Genomic DNA, 24,699 nt, shown 5'->3' on the forward strand with positions numbered 1-24,699 from the left:
GACAGACTTAAAGACAAACAAACAAAACCTAGCTGCTCATAAGGAATCCTTTATATAATTTAAAAAATGATCTCACTAGAGACATATGTACAGGAATATTATAGGATTTTATTATAGGTGAATTGGCCATAAAATTATAAACTGTCATTTTTAACCCTCAGTTACTTTTTTTTTTTTACTGTTGATAGATTTAAGTACAAAACATCTTTAAAAAGTATGGTTCTTGAATGATGGCATATACACCAGGTTAGTAACAACTAACCTTCTAAAAAATATGTCTGTGGAAAAGCTTCCAAATGAATGCAATTTCAATATCACTTTTAAAAGATTTAAGTTATATCTATTCTGCCACTAGTAACAGCATTCTTTGATGGTAGCTCACTATAAGATACTGTATTGGAAATACGTAAATTAAGCAACTGCTTCTTATGATACGCATCATTTTCCTGGCTGGTGTGTTCATCCAGAGATTTCCTTATACAGTTCTTTAGTTCATCAATTCCTTCTCCAGTAACTGCAGAGATGGGGATGATGTGTTGGAACTCCATGGTCCTCTCTGGAATCATACTTTTTTCAAATAAATGCAAAAAATCTGAAACAAAGAACATAAAACTAGGCTGATTTTCACTGTCTTTGAAAGTAAGTCAAAACTATGCTAGAGGTTTGACTTGTGAACCAGTGAACCGAAAACTAAGCATTTTAAATTTCTTTTTTCCTTCTCTTTCTAATAATGTCTCAGAAGCTTTGGTTTTTACTAGTGACAATGGTAAGGTTCTTGGCACATGACAGGTACTTAATAAATATCTGTTGCATGAATATATTTTAAACAAAATTAAGTGTAAGTAAAAGATGAATCACAGAAGATGATTTACTTACAGAAGCAATAAATTTTGTTTTGGGGCAGCTCAATAAAGTAAGACAACATAGATTTTCTGAAAGAACTTTCCTATAACATAACATCATTTGTGATTTGGACTATTCTAGCTTGCTTCAGTACACAGGTGGCCTTTAATTGTCCTAATGGCTTATCATCACTGGTGCTATGAACCATACTAAAATTGAAAAGAATTCAAGGAGTTCAATTCATCATTTTAGATGAATCCAATCTATCACCCCACAGGGGCTGACAGCCATTATATAACTTTTCCTTTTTCCCTGCCACCAAGGCAACAGAAGTAGGGATGCTATACTGATGGGATGGATCAACACTGACATGAACTGGAAAGGCTGCCTAAAAGAGGTTAGCCAAACCAACACAGAGCTTGGATTCTGAGATCCATTTACCCCCAAGGAAGTCCGAGAGGCTAACTAGGGAATTATCACTGAGGGGACTACATTGTTTTATGATGGTCCAAAATAGCCACAAGCTCCTGAATTACCCTCCCTTCTGGTACCTCCTCTGAAAATTCGCTTTTCTGCAAGACCAGCCAGCAAATAGATCTAATGACCTCATAAAGCAAATGACATTAAGGAATAAAGGTTTATTTATAAATATTCCAGAGAATATTTATATCCCAAAGTAACTTATTGACTCAAGGACAGCCCAATATGTAAATTATACGGGGTGTGGGGTAGATTTTGAGAGGGGAGAGGGGATCTTCTGGTGCTGCCTGATAGTCCTAGTACATTATAATTTAGTTTCCCCAGTTTTTATCACAAGGATAAAAAGAGAGATTAGGTCTATTTAGAAACATGTTAACTACTTACCTTCCACCCTACTTTCCTCATTTGTGCAAAAGGTCCTCTACTAGACTCAGAAAAATGAAAGCATCATCACTGTAGGATAGAGAGTGTTCTGCAAAGGTCAATACTCAAAACTATGAAGAATCCCTTTAAATTTCTTTACACATAATGGTCCATTTAGGAACAAATTTCAAACAAATCCTTTTGGACTAACAGCATCTATTATTCTGTACCCCACATACATAGTGACTCAAGTTCTTTTTAGAAGATTAGTACTCTTCAGAGATCTACAGACCTGGCACTGCAAAGATACATACCTCTTTTTAGAACTATTAGCTCTGTTTTAAAATTCATGATGTACTAGGGGAATGAAGTTCTAGAACTGGTGAAATATGTTAACAGACTTCACAGGTAGATGCTGAGTTTATTCTCTTCTGATCCAAATCCCATTAACTCTTTAAGAGCCCACTTTAAGTTTTACTTCTTCATGAGGCCTGACATTTTCAGCTCAAATTAATCTTTCTTTCCTTCTGTCTCCTCTAACTTATTGTCCATATCACACATTCTGAGATGGGGTATTATTTTTTACAGTGTTGTTTAGAAGTTTCATATGGTATGTGTTCTTTCTTCAAAGATACTTTTTTTTTAAGAGTAGCAACTTTCAGTTTTCTTTTCCACTGATTATAGTACCTAGCACTCTCTGCAAATAGCAAGTATTCATTAAATTGGCACTAAATGAATGAATGGGTTTACCTTTAGGATTCTGGAGTTGGTTCATCAATACATGGAATTTATCTTGGGCATCTGGCAAGTCCATTTTATTAACTGCCAGGAGTGCAGGTTTTGTCTGAAGTTCCTCTCTGTACAACTCCAACTCCTTTAAGTCAAAGAGAAAAACCAAATAATTTTATTAAAATATCTATATAAATGACCTATTTGGTAATGTCTTTCTTTACTTTATAGGCCTGGGTAATCTAGGGCCCATTCTCACCTCTGAAATGCAGTAAGTCCCAATAACCACAAAACTAATTAACAAAGGAAATGCAGAAAATGCTTACTAGTTGAGTCATGTGTTAGTACATTTTAGCTCACATGACATCCTAGAGACAGTTGTGATTTTGTGCCTAGAGCCAAATACAGATATCTGGATGTCTAGTAAACACATAAATAAAATTCAGAACTAGATAGTGACAGCTTAATGCTATACCTGTATTATTCTTGGAAAAAGTTAAATATGCTTAGAAGTAAATGTTTGTGACTATGGATTATGCAGTGGTTTTGTATATTTGACACTAAAAGCATGAGCAAAAGAAAAAATAGACAAAGGGGACTTCACTAAAATTTAAAATTCTGTACTTCAAGAGACAACTTAAAGAAAGTGAAAACACAACTGAAAGAATAGGAGAAAATATTTGCAAATCATATATCTGATAAGGGATTTGTATTTAAGTTACAAAGATCTCCTACAACTTAACAATTAAAAGACAACCCATTTTAAAAATGGGCAAAGAGGGCTTCCCTGGTGGCGCAGTGGTTGAGAGTCCGCCTGCCGACGCAGGGGACACGAGTTCGTGCCCCGGTCCGGGAAGATCCCACATGCCGCGGAGCGGCTGGGTCCGTGAGCCATGGCCGCTGAGCCTGTGCGTCCGGAGCCTGTGCTCCGCAAGGGGAGAGGCCACAACAGTGAGAGGCCCGTGTAACAAAAATAAATAAATAAATAAATAAATAAAAATGGGCAAAGAATGTGAATAGATATTTCTCCAAAGACGTACAAATGGCTAATGAGCACATAAAAAGATGCTCAACATCATTAGTCACATTTCTCAATATCATTTCTCATTAAAGAAATGCAAATCACAACCACAATGAAATACCACTTCATCCCTACTAGGAAGGCTAAAATAAAAAGACAATAATGAGTGTTGACATTAATGTGGAAAAATTGGAACCTTCATACATTGCTAGTAAGATTGTAAAATGGTGTAATGCTGCAGTCACTCTGGAAAAGTTTGGCAGTTCCCCAAAATGTTAAACATAGAATAATCATATTATCCAGCAATTCTACTCCTAGGTATATACCCAAGAGAAATGAAAACATATCCACACAAAAACCTGTACACAAATGTTCACAGCAGTATTATCAATAACAGGCAAAAAGTAGCAAATGAAATAGGATATAAAAGTCCTGAAGATAAACAACATCATGTTGTGTTAGAGAGAAATCACTGGCTGGATATAGAATGTATGGGGCATGGCCAGGGGTGGGGGGAGGGTGGAGAACAATAGAAATACAGTGCTTGGTAAGAACCCAACCTTGCCAGACCTCGTAAACCATGTTCATGTTAGACTTTAACCTAACAGCAATGGGAGTCCACTGAAGTGTTTTAAGCAGGGAACAAACATCTGCTTGGTTCTTTAACAAAGATCACTGTAGCTGTCATATAAAACATGGCCTGGAGAGAACTAAGACTGGAAGCAGGGAGACAAGCTGGAGGGACTTAGAACATTCTAGTAAGAGGGGTTGATGATTATAACAGTGTGGGTGAAGACAAGTAGCTACATTTCAGAGAAATTTAGGATATAAAACTGTCAGGGCTTGATACAGGTGGTAAGAAAGATAGAATCACTACCACCGAGGTTTCTGGCTTACATATTCAGTAAAGTTCTGGGGGAGGCTGGAGAATTTAAAAAAAAAAAAAAAAGTTCAGTTCTATACATATTAAATTTGAGAAGTTAATGGGACATCCAATCAAAGATGTCCAATAGGCAGCTGATTTAAAACATAACCAAAATATCTGAGTATCAGAGAACCTAAAAAGTAGACTGAGAAATAGTCTAATAGGAAGGAATAAAAGTTAAGCAAGATACAGTCTGAGAAGTATGTAACAGGGATTTGGAATCAAGGAAGGTTTTAATGATTACAACAGTTTGAGGAGCAGGTGAATATCGCAAAACTGGAGACAGCAAGTTTAGATAATTCTTTAATTAACATCAAAGCTTTAAAAAGTAGAGGCAGGGCTTCCCTGGTGGCACAGTGGTTGAGAGTCCACCTGCCGATACAGGGGACACGGGTTCGTGCCCCGGTCCAGGAAGATCCCACATGCCGCAGAGCGGCTGGGCCCATGAGCCATGGCCGCTGAGCCTGCACGTCCGGAGCCTGTGCTCCGCAACGGGAGAGGCCACAACAGTGAGAGGCCCGCATACCGCAAAATAAAATAAAATAAAATAAAAATAAAAAGTAGAGGCAGACTATATATTTATTCGAATTATAATACGTTATTCCATACAGTCCTATGTGCCTACGTATTAGACCAGATATAAAACAGAAAACCTACCTTTGAAAGCAGTAGTATGGTTTCAAAGGCAGTTCTGTACTGAGTTTGGGAAGAAAGCTGAAATCCAGAAACATCCACCTAAAAAAAAAAAAAAGGGAAAAAGATTGCTTTTAACATAAGAACAACAGCTATACAATTCTGTTTTGAAATGTTTTACTCGCTCAAGCTAAAAATAATTTCTCAACCTATACTCTACTGGTAATTTAGTAATTTGAAATGAGAGAAATTGATGTTTTAAGATAATTATAATTATTCTGATAAAACCATAATCATTAATGAGAAACTAGTACAGATTAAACAATTTATACCAATACAGACAATCTCATATATAACTCAACACCAGAAATGAAGTAGGAAATTGATCCTATATAATTTAGTAGTATATAGAAAATCTTAATGAATTAAACCTGACAAGTATGGCCAAACTTTCATCTGACATAGTAAACAATGCCACTTCCATCCCCATATTATAAATAAAGATTACTAACTGTATCTGACCCCTATCTAAATAGATTTAGTGGAATAATATATGCTGCTACTTTATCTTTAAATATTATTATAAAAAATTTCTAGGAAAACTAAATTCACTGGTTCTCACATTCATTTAAACATTACATTGATATGCATATGACTTACAACAAAAAGTAGTTGTTTAGTTCTTTCTATATGCTTGAGGAATTTGTGGCCCATTCCTTTGTTCATGTGTGCTCCTTCTATTAAACCAGGAAGATCAGCTACTGATATCTAACACAAAATTAAATGGTATGATAATAAAAAAAAATATGAAAACCACAAATACAATTACATCCAACAATTTTCATGTTATTTCAATTATAAACAGTTCTTAATTTGTGATTACCACTGCATCTCTATAAAGCCAAGATACCTTTATAACAAAATAAATGTATTAAGAATCGAAGTCCTTTGTTATCAGAAATTAGTCCCATTTTTTACTTTAACAATCTAAGAATTTTATGGCTTAGGTTAACATTTACTAATCACATAAATTCTCTTTAGAATTCCATAAATTATATTGTTCACTATGAACTTTTCAAAGAATTTCAATTTTCTAAATTCTTAAAAGTATACAAGGAGGGCCTCCCTGGTGGCGCAGTGGTTGGGAGTCCGCCTGCCGATGCAGGGGATACGGGTTCGTGCCCCGGTCTGGGAGGATCCCATATGCCGCGGAGCGGCTGGGCCCGTGAGCCATGGCCGCTGGGCCTGCGCATCCAGAGCCTGTGCTCCGCAACGGGGGAGGCCACAACAGTGAGAGGCCCGCATACCACAAAAAAAAAAAAAAAAAAAGTATACAAGGATATTAATTCAGCAGACATTGACTTAGTATAGCTCTGTAGTTTTAAGTTTTTTATTCTATATGTAAATGGTTATTTGGTACCATTGTTTCTTTATTGTTCATATTCTACCAGAACTATTAACCACTCTTAAAAAGTAAGGGAAATAGTGTTACTATACTCCTTTTAGAGGTTATAAGAGTTACTAACCATTATTCTACACTTGTGGTTTTCAAACCTCACTGCACATCATAATTATCTAAGAAACTTTCCTAAACTACAGATGCTCAAGCCCTATCCCCAAGGGGTTTGGTTTCAAATCACTGGGGCCCAGCTTCATTTATCATTGTTGTTCTTAAGCTACCCAGATGATTCTGATGTACAGTAAGGGATGAGAAACACTGCTCTACACATACTGCCTGTGTGGTTAAAAATTTCAGTTTTAAAGAAAGTTGGAGCTATGTGACAAAGCAATGTACATGTAGGTCTCATGTCTTGAAATTCTCTTCAGAGGTTTTCTACTGATTTCCCTTAAAAATTACCAATAATGTCATCTTTTCCTCTAAATATTGTTCTCTAAATTCATATTATCCTGCACTTATAATTTTAATTATTTAACATTCTATATAATTGTCGAAATTTTAAAAAATGTTTACTGTTATACCACTATTATAAATATACATCTTCTATGTCTTTTGAATTATGTCAATGGATTATATGAAAGTATACTGATACATCATCACTTTAAGCCCATACTTAACATTAGGGTTCACCCTTGGTTTTACACATTCCATGGGTTTTGACAAATGTATAACATGTACCTAGTATCATACAGAATAGTTTCGCTGCCCTAAAAATCCTGTGTGCTGCCTATTAAACCTTTCTTTCCTCCTAATCCTTGGCAACCGTTGACCTTTCTGCTATTTCCATAGTATTGCCTTTTTTCAGAATGACATATAGTTGAAATCATACAGTATGTAGCCTTTACAGATTGGCTTCTTTCACTTAGTAATAGGCATTGGAGGTTCCTTTGTGTCCTATTCATGGCTTGATGGCTCATTTCTTTTTAGTGTTGAATGACATTCCATTATTGAGATGTACACAGTTTATTTATCCATTCACCTACTGAAGGACATCCTGGTTGTTTCCAAGTTTTGGCAATTATGAACAAAGCTGCTGCAAACATCCGTGTGCGGGCCCTTGAGTGGACGTAAGTTTTCAGTTTATTTGGGTAAATACCAAGGGATGCACCTGCTGATCATACATTACATATTTGTAAAATTTTGTTACTTTCCTTTTTAATTTGTTTTTATTCTAATTATTCAAAAGTTCTTCTGTAGCAAGGAAAAATAAATTTTAATAGCTAGTTAAGACAAGGATCCCGTTCAATTAAAAAAAAATTTTTTTAAACAGTAAGTTGGAGTAAAAGTACATCTATGAACTTTAGAAAATGTTTTTAGGAAATGAAAATCAATAATCAAATATGGCAGTAAAATATGGATTTGCAATGAGGACAAACTGATTAAGGCAATTAAGATACAATCAATGTTGTAACGACAAACTGGACCCAAACTTTAGAAGAACAAGGAATTATATTCTTATACAATATTTTTACTCTGATAGTGGTCAGCAGAATTGATTTGATCATGATTTCACTTATCAAAAACAAAATCCTGCTACTTTTTCCCCCTAACACCACAGAAACTGCCAAATATTATAAAATCTAAGCACTAAGGCAAGTACTTTCATTACTAACCAAGTGTCTTATTTTAAAAATACCCACCTGTTTGAAATCATTATACATAATTTTTCCGAGTTCAGGCTTTAATGTTGTAACTAAAAGAAAAACAATAATAAATTGAGGCTAGAATAAAGGCTTATACTCTCAAAATTGTCTTAGCGCCATGTATAAAATAAATAATATTTCGTTTCTATGAACAACCTAATTCAGATTATGTTCTCATCTGTTGAAATTAAAGGTATAATTATCTTTGCTATTTATGATATACTTGGAAAAGGACAAAATATAGACTTTTATAATCTTCGAAAGCACAGGTGTAATCTAATTAGTGGGCCTCAAAGTTCCTGTCTCAAACTTTAAGGAGCATGGTAAAGGTGCTGAGGGTGGGGGCAGAATTTAGGTTTCTATCCCTTAGGCTGTGGGTGAAATCTCTCTATGGTCCTTTCTCATTTAGTTATCCTCACGCTTCATCAATCCTGCCCTAGCCTCCTTCCTAGGACTTTTTGCTTTTCTTCTTTCCTTCTCAAGAATCCTCTGTATTGTAACAATAAATATTGGCCATGTGATTTATAGCAATTAGTACAAAATTAACTCTACTTCATCAATTTTAGAATGGTTTAATTTTATTTTCCATGTTAATGTCATTCTGTGCCATTTTGTTTAATGATGGCAAAGATCCTATCATATTCATTCACTACTCTTAAGCTTCCATTATATCTCATCCAGCTACTGCAATAGCCAGTTCTACTAACTGTTCTTTCCAGATCCATTTACATCCCACACCAATCCATTTTCTACATTACACGCCAACAGATCTTTTTTTGAAAAGCAAATCTAACCACTGTTTTCCCTTGTTAAAAAGCTATCAACTGCTGTTAAGCCACAGAGATCAAATACAGCCTATATGGCCTATATCACCAGTCTCCACCTGCATCTCTAGCCTCATCTTGATTCCCTCTTCCCCTTACTACATGTTGTCTAGACAAACAAATCTACTCCCTGCCACCACAGAGTCTTTGTGTACATGCTATTTCCTTTGACTGAAAGACTCTCACCTCCATTGTCTGTCACCAATTAACTCATATTTATTGTTCATATCTCAGCCCCACCATCACACTTCCCCAAAGAAATTTAAAGCAGTCACCTACACTCTTTCATAGAACCATATTATATTCTCTTATATTCATTAGTGAGGTATGTGCCTTCCCCCACTTGTCTGTAAGTTCAATAAAAATCAAAACAAAAGAAGTATTCACTTCTGCTTACCAGTCTTTGTAACTCCAGAACTTATTGTATTGATAGTTCCTAGAAATAAATACTTGCTAAATGAATGAAAGAATTGACCTCTGCCTTTGTGGCATTTATCACAGTGTTTGATAAAGGGTAGGTGTTCATAAAATCATTAACTAAACTGAATAATGATTATACAATAGACAAATAAATGCAACAAAGTGTCTAATAAGCAGTACTAGGAACCTTGCTGAGAGCTATAAAGGTTTCAAAGATTAATGGGAAATACATGTACTCTGTCTGCCAAGAGTTTTCAAACTAAGGCTAACCCAGTTATCATTTTTTTCATATTCGAAGAAAGATTAGTCTTTAAAAATTTACCTCTACATATTAAAAAAACAAAACAAATTATACTTACATGCATAATCTGCAATTGCAGGTTTTGCATGAGAAATCTTACTTAGCAAAGAGGATTTTCCAGCATTTGGGAATCTGAAACAAGAAAATAAATTTATACATTACAACAAATGTCAGCATTATAAATACTTGCTTATCTCTGAATTCCTAACATTTCAAGAAGCAGACTTCTTGAATATTGCTGGGATTAAGAGTAGACTATAAATTTAAAATAATCTTGAAAAACTTGAGGAACAAAATATACTTATAGAAAAGGTAAAGATAAATTTATGGTGAACACTAAAGATGCTTCAGTATTGACAGTATATCAAATAATGTTAAAAAAACAGCTTGTAAATCATAGAAAAATATAAAGAAACTAATAAAAATACCTGCAATTCACTATCTCTAGCCAAATACTGCCAAAATATTTCTTATTTTGTGGATTTTTTTTTTTACAAATTTAATCAGTTATACATATACATATGTTCCCATATCCCCTCCCTTTTGCGTCTCCCTCCCACCCTCCCTATCCCACCCCTCCAGGCAGTCACAAAGAACCGAGCTGATCTCCCTGTGCTATGCGGCTGCTTACCACTAGCTATCTACCTTACGTTTGGTAGTGTATATATGTCCATGCCGCTCTTTCACTTTGTCACAACTTACCCTTCCCCCTCCCCATATCCTCAAGTCCATGCTCTAGTAGGTCTGTGTCTTTATTCCTGTCTTACTCCTAGGTTCTTGATGACATTTTTTTTTCTTAAATTCCATATATATGTGTCAGCATACAGTATTTGTCTTTCTCTTTCTGACTTACTTCACTCTGTATGACAGACTCTAGGTCCATCCACCTCATTACAAATAGCTCAATTTCATTTCTTTTTATGGCTGAGTAATATTCCATTGTATATATGTGCCACATCTTCTTTATCCATTCATCCGATGATGGACACTTAGGTTGTTTCCATCTCCGGGCTATTGTAAATAGGGCTGCTATGAACATTTTGGTACATGTCTCTTTTTGAATTATGGTTTTCTCAGGGTATATGCCCAGTAGTGGGATTGCTGGGTCATATGGTAGTTCTATTTGTAGTTTTTTAAGGAACCTCCATACCGTTCTCCATAGTGGCTGTACCAATTCACATTCCCACCAGCAGTGCAAGAGTGTTCCCTTTTTTCCACACCCTCTCCAGCATTTATTGTTTCTAGATTTTTTGATGATGGCCATTCTGACTGGTGTGAGATGATATCTCATTGTAGTTTTGATTTGCATTTCTCTAATGAGTAAAGATGTTGAGCATCCTTTCATGTGTTTGTTGGCTGTCTGTATATCTTCTGTGGAGAAATGTCTATTTAGGTCTTCTGCTCATTTTTGGATTGGGTTGTTTGTTTTTTTGCTATTGAGCTGCATGAGCTGCTTATAAATTTTGGAGATTAATCCTTTGTCAGTTGCTTCATTTGCAAATATTTTCTCCCATTCTGAGGGTTGTCTTTTGGTCTTGTTTATGGTTTCCTTTGCTGTGCAAAAGCTTTTAAGTTTCATTAGGTCCCAAGTGTTTATTTTTGTCTTTATTTCCATTTCTCTAGGAGGTGGGTCAAAAAGGATCTTGCTGTGATTTATGTCATAGAGTGTTCTGCCTATGTTTTCCTCTAGGAGTTTGATAGTGTCTGGCCTTACATTTAGGTCTTTAATCCATTTTGAGCTTATTTTTGTGTATGGTGTTAGGGAGTGATCTAATCTCATACTTTTACATGTCCCTGTCCAGTTTTCCCAGCACCACTTATTGAAGAGACTGTCCTTTCTCCACTGTACATTCCTGCCTCCTTTATCAAATATAAGGTGACCATATGTCCGTGGGTTTATCTCTGGGCTTTCTATCCTGTTCCATTGATCTATCTTTCTGTTTTTGTGCCAGTACCATACTGTCTTGATTACTGTAGCTTTGTAGTATAGTCTGAAGTCAGGGAGCCTGATTCCTCCAGCTCCATTTTTCGTTCTCAAGATTGCTTTGGCTATTCGGGGTCTTTTGTGTTTCCATACAAATTGTGAAATTTTTTGTTCTAGTTCTGTGAAAAATGCCATTGGTAGTTTGATAGGGATTGCATTGAATCTGTAGATTGCTTTGGGTAGTAGAGTCATTTTCACAATGTTGATTCTTCCAATCCAAGAACATGGTACATCTCTCCATCTATTTGTATCATCTTTAATTTCTTTCATCAGTGTCTTATAATTTTCTGCATACAGGTCTTTTGTCTCCTTAGGTAGGTTTATTCCTAGATATTTTATTCTTTTTGTTGCAATGGTAAATGGGAGTGTTTCCTTGATTTCACTTTCAGATTTTTCATCATTAGTATATAGGAATGCCAGAGATTTCTGTGCATTAATTTTGTATCCTGCAACTTTACCAAATTCATTGATTAGCTCTAGTAGTTTTCTGGTAGCATCTTTAGGATTCTCTATGTATAGTATCATGTCATCTGCAAACAGTGACAGCTTTACTTCTTCTTTTCCCATTTGGATTCCTTTTATTTCCTTTTCTTCTCTGATTGCTGTGGCTAAAACTTCCAAAACTATGTTGAATAAGAGTGGTGAGAGTGGGCAACCTTGTCTTGTTCCTGATCTTAGTGGAAATGGTTTCAATTTTTCACCATTGATTTTTTTAAAAAAACATTTTATATGGACATTTCACTAGCAAAGTAATGAATCCTATTTAGCCATCACCTAGCTTAAACAAATATTAATACATTCTTAATAATTTTTCTAAAGTTGGTTTCTTTAAACAGAGACCCAAAAAAGGTCTGCATATTACATTTGGTTGATGTGCCTTTTAAATTTCTTTTGGTACAGGCTCCCTCTCCAGGTTGTTTCCCCTTTGCAATTTTATTTTTAAAGAAACTGGGCCATTTGTCCTGTAGTTTCTTTGCCATAGTCTGGATTTTTCTGCTGATGCCCATGACGTCATTTAACATGCTCCTATAAATTGGTAGATGTGAAGCCTTGATCAGATTCAGCTTTGATTCCTTTTTTTGCTGAAAGACTATTCACAGTTGGTCAGCCTCCTTTTAAACTGAATTATATAAGGTGAATGCATTTCAAGGGTGTAGTGTAATTTACTTAACTAATTTCTTATTGTTAGGCATTTAGGTGGTCTCAAATTTTTTACTGTTATAAATAACTCTGCAAAAAATACACATACAGCTAGAAAGACATACACCAATGTTAAGTCACCTTAACATCAAATGGTGCGATTAACATTCAACTCTTTTTTTCTTTCTGCAAATGAGCACTAATTTGTCAAGCTTTTTAAAAAAAACTTTAAACGCTGAAGTGAACCTTTACATATACCTTTAATTTCTTTCTTGAGGTAAATTTCTAGATAAGGAAATACTAGATTAAACTATATTGCTGTTTTAAAGGCCTTGATTTTATTGCTAAATATCCCTCAAGAAAGGCCCACAATGGATGAAAGAAAGTACTAGGAATGGGGGCCACTTAAGAGATGATTTCCTAAATTTCATTCAGATATTTTCATTAAATTTATTCAACCAATGGGAATGTAAATTGGTGCAGCCACTATGGAAAACAGTATGGAGGTTCCACAAAAAATTAAAAATAGAACTACCATATGATCCAGCAATTACACTTCTGGATGTTTATCCAAAAAAAATAAAAACCAAAAGCACTAACTCAAAAAGATATATGCACCTCATGTTCACTGCAGCATTATTTACAATAACCAAGATGTGAAAGCAATCTAAGTGTCCATCAATGGATGAATGCATACAGAAAATGTATGTATGTATATGTGTGTGTGTGTGTGTGTGTGTGTGTGTCAGTGGGGGGCGGGGGGGTTACAAAATGGGCAAAGGCAGTGAAAAGGTAAAAAAAAAAATCCAGTTGTGGGGAATTCCCTGGAAGGCCAGTGGTTAGGACTTTGCACTTCCACTGCTGAGGGCTTGGGTTCGATCCCTGTTTGGGGAACTAAGATCCCACAAGCCACATTGTGTGGCCCCCACCCCCAAAAAAATCTAGTTGTAAAAAAAATGTCATAGGGATATAATGTACAGCATGGTGATTATAGTTAATAATACAATATTGTATATTTGAGAGTTGCTAAGAGAGTAAATCTTAAAAGTTCTCATCACAAGAAAAAAAATTTGTAACTATACATGGTGACAGATGTTAACTAGATTTATGGTGGTGATCATTCTGCAACATATACAAATGTCAAATCATTACACTGTACACCTGAAACTAATACAATGTTATATGTTAATTATATCTCAATTAAAATAAATTATCCAACAAATATTTATTGAGCACTGACTTGGGTCAGGCAATATACTAGGCAGAAGAAATACAGCAATCAATAAGACAGACGTGATCCTTGTCTTCACAGTTTTCATTCAAATCAAGATCTTTCAAAACTCTGCCAAATTTTCATTTGGAATAATGGTGTAATATTTTAAAAATATTAATTTGGAATTCTATAAAAATGTATATGCTCTTAATGGAGATCTTTAAACAATTTTTCTCATTAAAATATTTCTGTAATAAATTTAGAATAAAACTATGTGAGATTTCTTAATAACTCGTTTCCCCTGGAAATACAGTATTTTCTTATATCCTGTTACACTCAGGCTCTTGTAACTTTTTGAAAAGCAAACTGCAATCATTTTTGCCATGATTATCATTAGTTGGACTTGCTTATTTCTTTCTAACATCCTCATATTTTCATAACAATGACTAAACACAGAAAAATGCAAGCAACTATTTCCAAAGAGATCAAAATACAAGAAGAAAAAGGAAGCTACCAGGTGAAGAACAGACACCTGAGACTTTTATTGACAAGTACCTAATGAAAATTTTAGAGGCTGAAATCCAACCTATGCAAAGACCAGATTTGAAAACAGCAGTACCAGTGTATTAGTTTTATGATACCTTTCTTCTAATGTTCAGTTCATTCCTGAAACCGGCTAAAAGGACACCTGCTTATGCTGGTATTCACATTAGCAACTTTTTAAGAATAGTTACCTAATTTAAAAGCACTAGCATACATGTTAAACATTGTGCTCTAGAATCACGATGCTTGCTATTGACTAATATCAAGTCCACTTCTGAAAAGCTTAGTGTATCACTATATGTGGTCTCCAATAACTTGGCAATGATGATAATAGCAGCTACCATTCATTCATTGAGCATTCATAAATCCAAGGCATGTATTATGCTGCAACTGCAATATCTTACTCAGCAATAACATTTTAAGGTGAGAACTACTGCCATCCACTATTAAAGATGAGAAAAAAAAAAAAAAGGCTTAGAGAGACTGTATCCAAGACCATCCAGCCAGCCTCCAGAGGATTTGAGATTCTAACCCAAACAGTCTCACTTGAGTCTCCCATCGCCATCCCACTTTTGTTCACTACTCAGCCTTCCTATGTTCTTCTTAGGCTGTAAAGGTGTCTCTATGGAACCTGAAACATATTTTCCTACAAAATGAGAAAAGGAATGGCTGGATTCTCAGTCTTACCCACAAAACCCTATTAAGTCCATAATGTTCCTAAAAATATACAGTATTACAGAACCTATGACTCATAACCCTCATAACTATGTTTCACTGAAAATATTAAATGAGAATGGCAAGCTGAAATGCCAGGATCACACCTTTCTCTGTTACAATTTCAGCAGGAATGAGGCCTCTGTGAACTCTAAGCCACTGCTGGTAAGACCCAAACAGGCATGGAAAGAGGTGAGGGATTCAGAGTGAAGAGTGTGGTAAGGAAGCAGTGAGATGCAGGAAGAGGAAGATGAAAAGAGCTTAGAAAGACGCTATGGGAAAGCAAGGCATGGAACTGGCAGCTGGAGTAGAGCGGCAGTTTCCCCTCCCTTTTCCTGAGGCCTTCCATCTGACTATTGTGTAATGCTATAGTGGGACTTGGGAGAGGAAGACAGAGAGGGAGAGGAGACATGCAAAGCTGAAGTTTTCCCTTCCTTTATCTACTTTCTGTCTTGCTAACTATCTCCCTCCATTTATGTGCCAGCACTGCAAACCCTACAGCTAAGTAGCATTGTTTGATGAAAGAATGGAGGCTGGTGGAAGAGGACAACATTGGAAGGTCTGCAGCACTGAGAATGGACAGCTCCTAAACAGAGAGTGAAGGATAGGGAAACGGTCATAGCAAGATCCAGCTTAGTGCTCAATAGTGTGTAAAGTTGATGGTTGAGATCATCTGTACTGGCCTTTAGCCATCTGATTAATGATACTTCAATACCTCTATTAAGACTTGTAAGAATATCTTGGTCATTTTTCCCCTACTTTTTATGTCCTTCTATACACTTTTTAAAATGTGGCTTGTTTGGATTTCTAATTTTATTCTTTAATACTTGGTAATATTCTTTTGTATTTGATTGATTTTTCTGTGCTTATTTATTTTCTAACATTTCCACTGCCCTATTCAATTGCTATGATCTTTGACAAATGAATAGTGACTATGAAACTCTATGTTGGCAATATTAGCAGCATATTCTTTTTTTTTTAAGCAGCATATTCTTTTTTTTTTTTTTTTTTTTGGTGGTACGTGGGCCTCTCACTGTTGTGGCCTCTCCCGTTGCGGAGCACAGGCTCGGGACGCGCAGGCTCAGCGGCCATGGCTCACGGACCCAGTCGCTCCGCGGCATGTGGGATCTTCCCGGACCGGGGCACGAACCCGCATTCTCTGCATCGGCAGGCGGACTCTCAACCAGTGCGCCACCAGGGAAGCCCTTAAGCAGCATATTCTTAAAGTACACAAACAATACACAAATTCCATAAACTAGAAATAATGCTGGCCCCAAATTACCATTTATATTTACTTCCTATTCATGAACTATCTCTCTCAAAGTATAAAAATAAAAATATGAATGATACTTACCCCACCAAGCCTATATCAGCAATAAGTTTTAGATCAAGGTGAATTACTCGTTTCTGGCCTTTCAATGGTAAGAAATTTGTAAGTAATTTACCACCAAGACCTCCTTCAGCTACCAAAATTCTGTCTTTCTCTTTATTGAGTTCTCCTTAAAAAGAGAGATAAAGATATTTAAAGCAAAGATTAGTAAGTGGAGCTAACCACTAATGACATTTTTCTTTCAGAAACAGGTGCCAGGAAATTCCAGTTTACAAATCTAAAGGGCTAAACGATAGCATCAAGTTTCGAGAAAACACTTTTGCAAGTGGTTGAAAAAATGCTAGTTATTTGTTTTAAAACCGAGTAAATACTCTTACATCTTTAAAATAATTTTAAATCTAGCAGCTAATTCTGAACTGTTATATAATGTTTTTAAAAGCTGTTTTATAAACTAGCAGCTAAAATACTTAACGTTTAAAAAAAATCCTGAAACTTAAGAGGTGTTATTCCCCACAGATCTCAATTTTAGAAAATGTGCACATTTTTCACAACCTTAGAATCTACAATACACTTACCTATAATTTTACCATTTTCATCAGTTATTGAAATACCCAAAGGTACAGGAATTTCACAGTCTTTTCCTTTGGAGCCTTTCAGTGCACTAACTCTATAAAAAAATAAAGTTAAATTAATGTAAAGAAAATCTTCTAGATTAAATGGTTGATGTTTCAAGCAAATACAATGGTATACAAAGAAGACTAGCAACCAATTCTTATAATGCAGACGTTAAATGGCCAAATAATGGAGAAAAAATAAAATTATCCCTATTTATTTATTTGCATTTTAGACTACTGTATCTCAATAAAAATAATATTAAGTAATGATTTAAGTTACCAAGCTAACTACCAAAAGTCATTTTAACTCATAATGAACTAAAATATTGTATGTTTGAAAGGAAGAGATCATTGCAACATGAATAAACTAGAAAAAAATGGAAAATCCAGTGAATAACAAGGCTTTTTAAAAAATGACCTGAAATGAGAGTACTTTAATTATAAGAGGTTCATATGGCAATTCTTAAACTGTTCAAGAGAGGATAAAGTGGTACAAGCTTCTAACTAGTAATTCCACTTCTGGGAATTTATCCTAAAAAAAAAAATTGAACAACCATGTAAACTATTATACACACAAAGATGTGTACTGCATTGTGACAATAACAGTAAAAAAAAATCAATAATTACCTAAATAGATGAATGACAAAATAATTTATGTTATTTCCAATACTATAAGACTATGCAGCCATGCTTAACAATTTTCTGGAATGGAAAAAAAAGTTAAAAGAGAAGGTTGCAAAATTTTGTGCTCTTGTTTTTGTATCCCCCAATTTTACAGACACATTTAATTACATTTGGGTAGAGACACACAAAAGTCTTAGAAAAGTCATGAAAAGGTTAATAGTGGTTATTTCTGGGTAGAACAAGTCTCGGAAGGGGAATAAGATTTTGCCAGATAATCAAGGCAGGAAAGTGTTGGCAAAGAGAAAGAAAAACAAACCAAAAAGACACTCATACACATCCCGGATTAGGAGGGAACAAGGTATTTGGTGAAATAATAGTTATTTCTAGTGTAAGTATAGCAGAAGTGGGGTGGAAGACACTGTAGTCCAGATCACGAAGAGCCTGATATGCTATGTTAGAGCGTTTGAATCTTATCTTAGATTGATGGGGAACATTGAAGGATTTTAAATATGCAAGTGACATTAATAAATTGGTGTTACAGAAAAAGCACTGTAGACATAATTGGAAAAAGAATGGATTGGAGGTGATGACTGAGATGGGAGAAGGAGACCAATTTGGAGAATACTGCAGTATTTCAGAAATGATGAAGGTCTGGCTTGTACCTATCTTTCTAGTCTCATCTTCCTCTACATTCTGTGTTTTCTGCATTCCAGCCACACTGACCTTCTTTTAGTGTTTTATACTGGTATTTGTCTTCTATCACTGGGCCTTTGTTCATGTTGTTATCTTTCCTGTAATGCTTTTTCCTCCCCTTCATCCAGTTGGCTCCTATTAATCCTTTAGATTTAAGCCTCTACACTCTAAAAATTCCAACACACAATCGCAGTAACTGTTCTATTTAAATCTTTCTTAACATTTAAACGTTATACACCATCTTCAGCATACCACTTATCTAAACACAGAATAAGGTTGGAATTACGGCAACCTTAATTTTCAAAATAAATTATAAAATGATGAAAAATTTTACTTTAGGATATAAACTGCAGTTATTTTCTACCTGTAACATCAAAACAATAAAACAACATTCTGATCTTAAAACTTTGATTACTGAATTCTAATATAGGGCTCTCAAAATTTGCCCTGTAAAGACTATTCATAAACAAAAATGCTCAAAAGAAATTTAAGGGGTTTCTCCAAGGATTCCTTTACCAGCAGAGGATGCTGCTGGATATTTGGGGCAGGATAATTTGCTGTTGTTGTTGGGGCCATTCCTCACCCTGCGTTACAGGGTGTTTAGCCTATATCCAGGCTCTATCCTTTGCTTACACTCATCCCCCAAGCAAGTACCACATTCCACCCTCTACGATTGTGACAAATAAATATACCCAAACACTTCCTTGGGAAGGGGAAAGAAAAAGGGAACAGAAAGCCTAACTTTTATACCAACACCTCCTAAGGAACAACAGAATGACAGAGGCTTGAGGAACCATAGCCTGCATTTTGATGGAAGCTTTAAGAATTTTTTTCTTCGTTTTCTTTACAATGAAAGAAAAAATTCTTCTCATATTTTGAGGCCAACATAATACGTTCCACAGAAAATAGCAAACATTAACAAAAAATAAAGGGAAGATTTTGCTGTCACAGAGAGAAAATCAAAACAGAGGCAAAAGGAAAACATTCAAGAGATGTAACAGCAAACAGGCTCTAAAGATGCTGGCAGAACTATGGGTGGTAGTGGGGTGGAGTAGCCAGTTAAGATTCTAGAAAGTTTCCTAAAGACTGTCAAAGATAATTTTAGAAGAAAACAGTGGGGATTCGGATCATTTTCTGGTTCTACAAAGGAAGTATAAAAGAATATAAACAGACACTGGGAGAAGAAAAAGATAAAAAGTTTAAAAACGTCAAAACATTCCACAGTTCCTATCTTTTATATTTACTAGAGACAAAAATAGTAGATTTTTGCTCAGTTACAAATCCAGGATATTATTTACTTCAAATTACCAATTAAATTTTTATCTCAACTTTCTTTTCTTCTTCCGGGGGGAATTAATTTCATACAAAGCCATTCAGTTAAATACTTACCGACTGTTTGCTCCCTCTCCAGCCACAAACCGTTTCTGAGGATATTTATCTTTAAGTTGTTTTAAAGTCATTTTGTTATGGGCTACAACCCAGACGTCACCACCTTTTCCACCTTCTCCACCTAAGCGAGGGTAGCCCATTCCACCACTTCCTCCCCTGGTGAAGAGTCTCAGGTTATCAATGAAGCCTCCATACTTAAAAAGAAAAGAGGACGTTTGTATACCACATGTGTTTACCAATTTTGAACTCCTTTCTAGTTCTCTGTTGCCACTAAAACTCCTAAAAAAAAAAAAAACGGCTTTCCGTATGCCACACTTATTGTCTTTTCTTAGTTTACCTCCTGTCTGACCTCACTTTCCCATTAGATTAACTCTCTTAAGACCCTGTTTTTCACTATCAATTGTTGTCCTTCCAATCCTGAAGGTCTCTGACACTGGCCCACTTTTCAATCTAGACTTTCTCCCCTGGGTGATCACAGCTTGTACCAGTAACTATCACCTAGGTGAGATATTCTCTATCCCAGTTAGTTGGACATCTCCACCAGATGTGAGCTTAATAGTCTAAAGCAACTGAGAACGAGATCAGTATTTAACTTATATTTGAAACCCCTCAAATATATAACTTGTTCTTAGGTATTGAAAGGATAATAGTCACCTAAATACATGTTATATAACAAAACCAAACTTTTCCCTAGGTAAATTCTGTTCCTCCAATGTTCTCACAAATAATGAAACGATAGTTTATCTACTCACTGAGACCACATATGGAGATCTTAGACTATACCTACTTCTCTTCCCGAAGCCCTACTATCTTTCCTTTTTTGGCACAACTAACTACCCTAGTATCTTGATCATTACATTAGCTCCTAACTGGTCTTTCAATGTCTAGTCATTCCTTCCTCAACACATCCTCTGTCTCACTGCCTGAGCGATTTTTCTGACAATGGATCTGATCTCTCAACATGTTTCTCCCTTACTCAAAAACCATTCATGGTTTTTTGCTGTTTATGAAATAAAGTCTAAAATTCTCAGTGCTATATTCAAAGCTCTTAACCTACCCTTCCCATTTCATTTCCATTCCTTCAACCCCTCCTATATCCCCTTCCTCTCTTTGCTCTATGCTACACAATATACTGTCACTTCTCCATGGCATTTTGCTCATGCTTTTTCATCTACTTACAATGTCATTTGTTCTTTTCTATCATAAACCCACCCGAATGTCGTATTTTCCGATGTCTTTCTTAATTCCTTTAACCAACACTTACCATTGATCTTCCTGGGCTCTCAGTAATTTGATTATATCTCTATTATTAGATCTCTAGAAATCATACACTGTATTTAGGGTTTATTTCTGTTTCCCTCACTAAATCAAGAACTTCTTGCAGGTAAGATCCTATGTCTTAACTCCCTGGACTATCAAAATTCCTCACAAAGTAATTTCTTAAATTCATAATCTTCACATCTTTAATCATTTAGGATAGTTTTAAGCATCGAAAACATCTGGGAACTTTTTTCAAAAATGCATACACTCCACTGACCATTCTGATACTCTGGAGGAGGGGATGTGAATAGGGTAAGCCAGCACATTTATCAAAAGCTCCTTTGCTGATTCTGTCTAGACTTGAGATTGCAGTGGATAGTTACACAGCAAAGATTCAAAGCACAGCTTTTCATTTGAGTATACAAATATAGTCACGAAACAGAGTATTGTTAAGGGTGGAAGGGATAAACAAAACATGAACTTAAGGGCTAGCCAGAGTATTTTTCTCTGGAGGCTGACGAACTTATGCTTTGGCTGAATAGAGCTAGATCAGAAATGCATCACAGGTAAGTGAAGAGGTACATTCCCCTTGCAAACAACAATGACTGGAAGTGACTGTTATGGCAGTAAAGTTACACAACTAGCATTTAATAACATATCCAGCAAAAAATGCAGTAGTTCATTCTTCTAGCTTACAGATTAGTTATCCTATATGCCCAAGTACTATCCTTCACAAGTCTCTCTTCTTCTGACCACCTGTTTTCTGGAAAATAGAGGGTTGAATAAAGTAAAACTTTACTAACCATGGTATTACTAACCATGCCTTTCCTCCGACAAAAAGAAACCTCCTGTTTTTGAAGTTCCTTTCAATATGTAACACATTTTTTACTGCTCTAGATTTATCAGGTTCATAGATTTAGAACTCAAACTTAAAAGTAATATCTCAATCTCGTCCTTAGTAATAAGGTAAGGACCAAACTTGATGACGGCAGGTTTCAAAAAACATTGCTAGTAAGGATCTTAAAGAGCTTTTTAAATTTGAAAAGCAACTGTAAATATTTTGCAGAAACGATTCTAAAACCCGCGCTGCACAAAAGCTGACCTAGTTTCTTGCAAGAAGGCAAGTCAGTTACCTATTTTCGTTTACTGATGAAAAGTTGTCTTTAGAAAGCTCTTAATAACAATGCACTCAATGAAAAAATATGTAAAAACAAGTTAGGGATATTATTACTTAAAAGGAGGAAAATACACTATTTGAGCCAAAAGAAAAAGTCAGACCTACACTTCACATACACCGGACTGCATGTATAAGCAGCAGGCATTTACCCCAGCTCTTCATCCCACGTACGCACAATTCCCTTGAAAAATCTCAAACTCTGTTCCAAACAACCGTCCTAACCATGCCCGGTAGACTAGACACGCCCTTCTCACCCCTTACAGATCAAGCCCGACTCCCTGAGGGGCGAAAAGGAGAGGACTATGGTAGAAAAGAAGCAGGAAAGAGGCCCCCAGGAAGAAAACAGTGGGGAGGGATGGAGGCGAAGGAGAACCAGAGCCCTCAGGTGGGGCTAGAGGCACCAGGCGACGGACATCAGGCTGAGGGGCACCAATCACAGACCTTTCTGAGCAACACCCGACTGCAGTTCACCATGCCCGCGATGGGGAAGCATTCACTCCCGCGGAAGCTGCTCGCACCGAAGTGCGGCGCGCTCTTCTAACGTCACCACCACCCGCCGCTGCTATTTTGTATCCGCACGCTGCCGCAGGAGAGCCTCAGCGGCCGTAAGGCGCGCGCGCTTACGGAAACGTGCGCATGCGTTTTGCTGTGTCCCACAGGGAGGGAGAAGGTGTTGTCTGTTGAGAAGCAAGCGGAGTGAAACGCTGAGGAAATGTCGAGCGGCAATGTGACAGGGGACAGTCGGGTGCGGAGTAGGTGCCTCAGGAATATTTTGAATAGGATCGCACTGGAGACTTTGCTGCCTTGGAGGAGTTTTTATGCTAATTAAGGAAACCACAAGATACCTCAATCTATACTCTCGGCGAAGCAGAGTGGAAAAACAAAACAAAACACCTCCCACGGACAATAAAAGCAAACTCATAAAAGACTCAGAAACTCAACTGGGAAAAAAGCTGTTAATTCATTGACCAGCTGAGTAATATCCAGCAAAATCTTCCAAGAGACAATGAATTTAAAATTTGGGACCCAAAGGTCAGGATCTGAGATCTGTAAGAATTTCACTGTATTCTGTGGGGAAGGAATCTTGCAACTGTTTGTCAGATAGTAGCTTCTAGGGGTCCGGTAGATACTATGGGTCATTATTCAACTCTCATTTGCAGCGCGCCTTCGTGAGAATTAGATTCCCTTTTCTCGAGCTGGGCAGGACCAGCAGGGTGACTGGGTCTCCGTCTGCCCCACCCACCCCGTCTCCCCCTGCCCTCGCGCAGTGGACAGAGGTACACAGCCCTGCTAGGCGGCCGTGCCCTACGCTGCCAGCCTAATAATCTTTCTGAACTCAAAACTGAGAATCCTTCTCCTATTTCTACCCCTCACTTATGACAGTGATTGTTAGGAAATACACGGTGTAAGAACTATCCCTTTCAGTCGTTTCCCTTCCCGCTACGGAACCTCCCTCTACCCCTCCCCCATCAATAAAACTATAATTGTCATTTAACCTGTAATGATTAATTAATCAGGAAATTAGGATGGGAATTCCCCGGCGGTCCAGTGGTGAGGACTCGGCGCTTTCTCTGCCAAGGGCCTGGGTTCAACCCCTGGTCGGGGAACTAAGATCCCACAAGCCACGTGGCAGGGGAAAGAAAGAAAGAAAGAGAAAGAAAGGGAGAGAGGGAGCGAGAGGGAGAGGGAGGAAGGAAAGAAGGAAGGAAGGAAGAAATTAGGTTGTTACTAAGTAGGTGTTTAGTTTAATCTTAATAACATTTGCTGCCATTTGGATTATTATCTTTACAACCTCAGAATTATGCTGAGCCCAATCTGTTTATTTATTTTCTAAGGTTTATTTTTTTTATTAGTGAACACAAGCCCAAATTGTTTTCCTTGTCATAACATTTACATGGGAACACGATAACAGCAGATAAAAATAAATGGGAAGTTGATATAAAAACATCTCAAAATACTGAGGAACATTAGGTACTATAAACAAATAAGAAAACATAGTATTTTTCTTGAACAAAACACCATCAGTGCCTGAAATATTTATTACAGCTCTGGTTACCAGATATTAAAAGAAACATGAAATGTAAATCGTCCCCTTTAAATGTTCGGCTAAAATGAACTTGAGGTGAAATGACCCTGATGCATAAGTCATTACTGACAGAAACTATTATTACTTCTGCCACTGAGTGGATAGAATGCCTTCCCCATGGCTGCTAAGATTAAAGTATAAGCAAACCATTAAACTCAGGCACTAGAGAATTTTGCATAATAAGCACGATAGTCTCAAATGAGCCAGTGGCATACGTACAATTTGATTTTTTTTAATGTTGTAAACGAGTTATTCTAATAAAAATAACTAATAAGCATTCTAATAATCATT

The 24,699-nt window shown here is 36.4% G+C and overlaps 1 protein-coding gene across 1 annotated transcript; it reads right to left on the reverse strand.

Moving 5' to 3' along the window:
* Positions 1 to 101: 101 nt before the first annotated feature.
* On the reverse strand, positions 102 to 22,864 carry GTPBP10 (GTP binding protein 10). Its single transcript, XM_060107781.1, has 10 exons — positions 22,764 to 22,864; positions 19,886 to 20,079; positions 17,141 to 17,232; positions 16,590 to 16,734; positions 9,700 to 9,773; positions 8,094 to 8,146; positions 5,655 to 5,762; positions 5,019 to 5,096; positions 2,437 to 2,560; positions 102 to 592 (listed from the first exon to the last, which is right to left on the reverse strand). Exons 1-10 carry the CDS (start codon positions 22,794 to 22,796, stop codon positions 330 to 332), a joined length of 1,164 nt encoding a protein of 387 aa, XP_059963764.1. The 5' UTR covers positions 22,797 to 22,864; the 3' UTR covers positions 102 to 329.
* Positions 22,865 to 24,699: the final 1,835 nt, after the last annotated feature.

This window comes from Mesoplodon densirostris, chromosome 9, assembly GCF_025265405.1.
Source record: "Mesoplodon densirostris isolate mMesDen1 chromosome 9, mMesDen1 primary haplotype, whole genome shotgun sequence".
Lineage (NCBI taxonomy): Eukaryota > Metazoa > Chordata > Mammalia > Artiodactyla > Ziphiidae > Mesoplodon > Mesoplodon densirostris.

Excerpts from the sequence above, each read along its gene's own strand:
- GTPBP10 (XM_060107781.1), bottom strand. The coding sequence starts at position 22,796 with ATGGTGAACTGCAGTCGGGTGTTGCTCAGAAAG. Across the intron at positions 9,774-16,589 it reads GCTGATATAGGCTTGGTGGG|ATTCCCAAATGCTGGAAAAT; the intron begins GTAAGTATCATT and ends TTCTTGTTTCAG. Across the intron at positions 5,763-8,093 it reads TGTATAATGATTTCAAACAG|ATATCAGTAGCTGATCTTCC; the intron begins GTGGGTATTTTT and ends ATTTTGTGTTAG.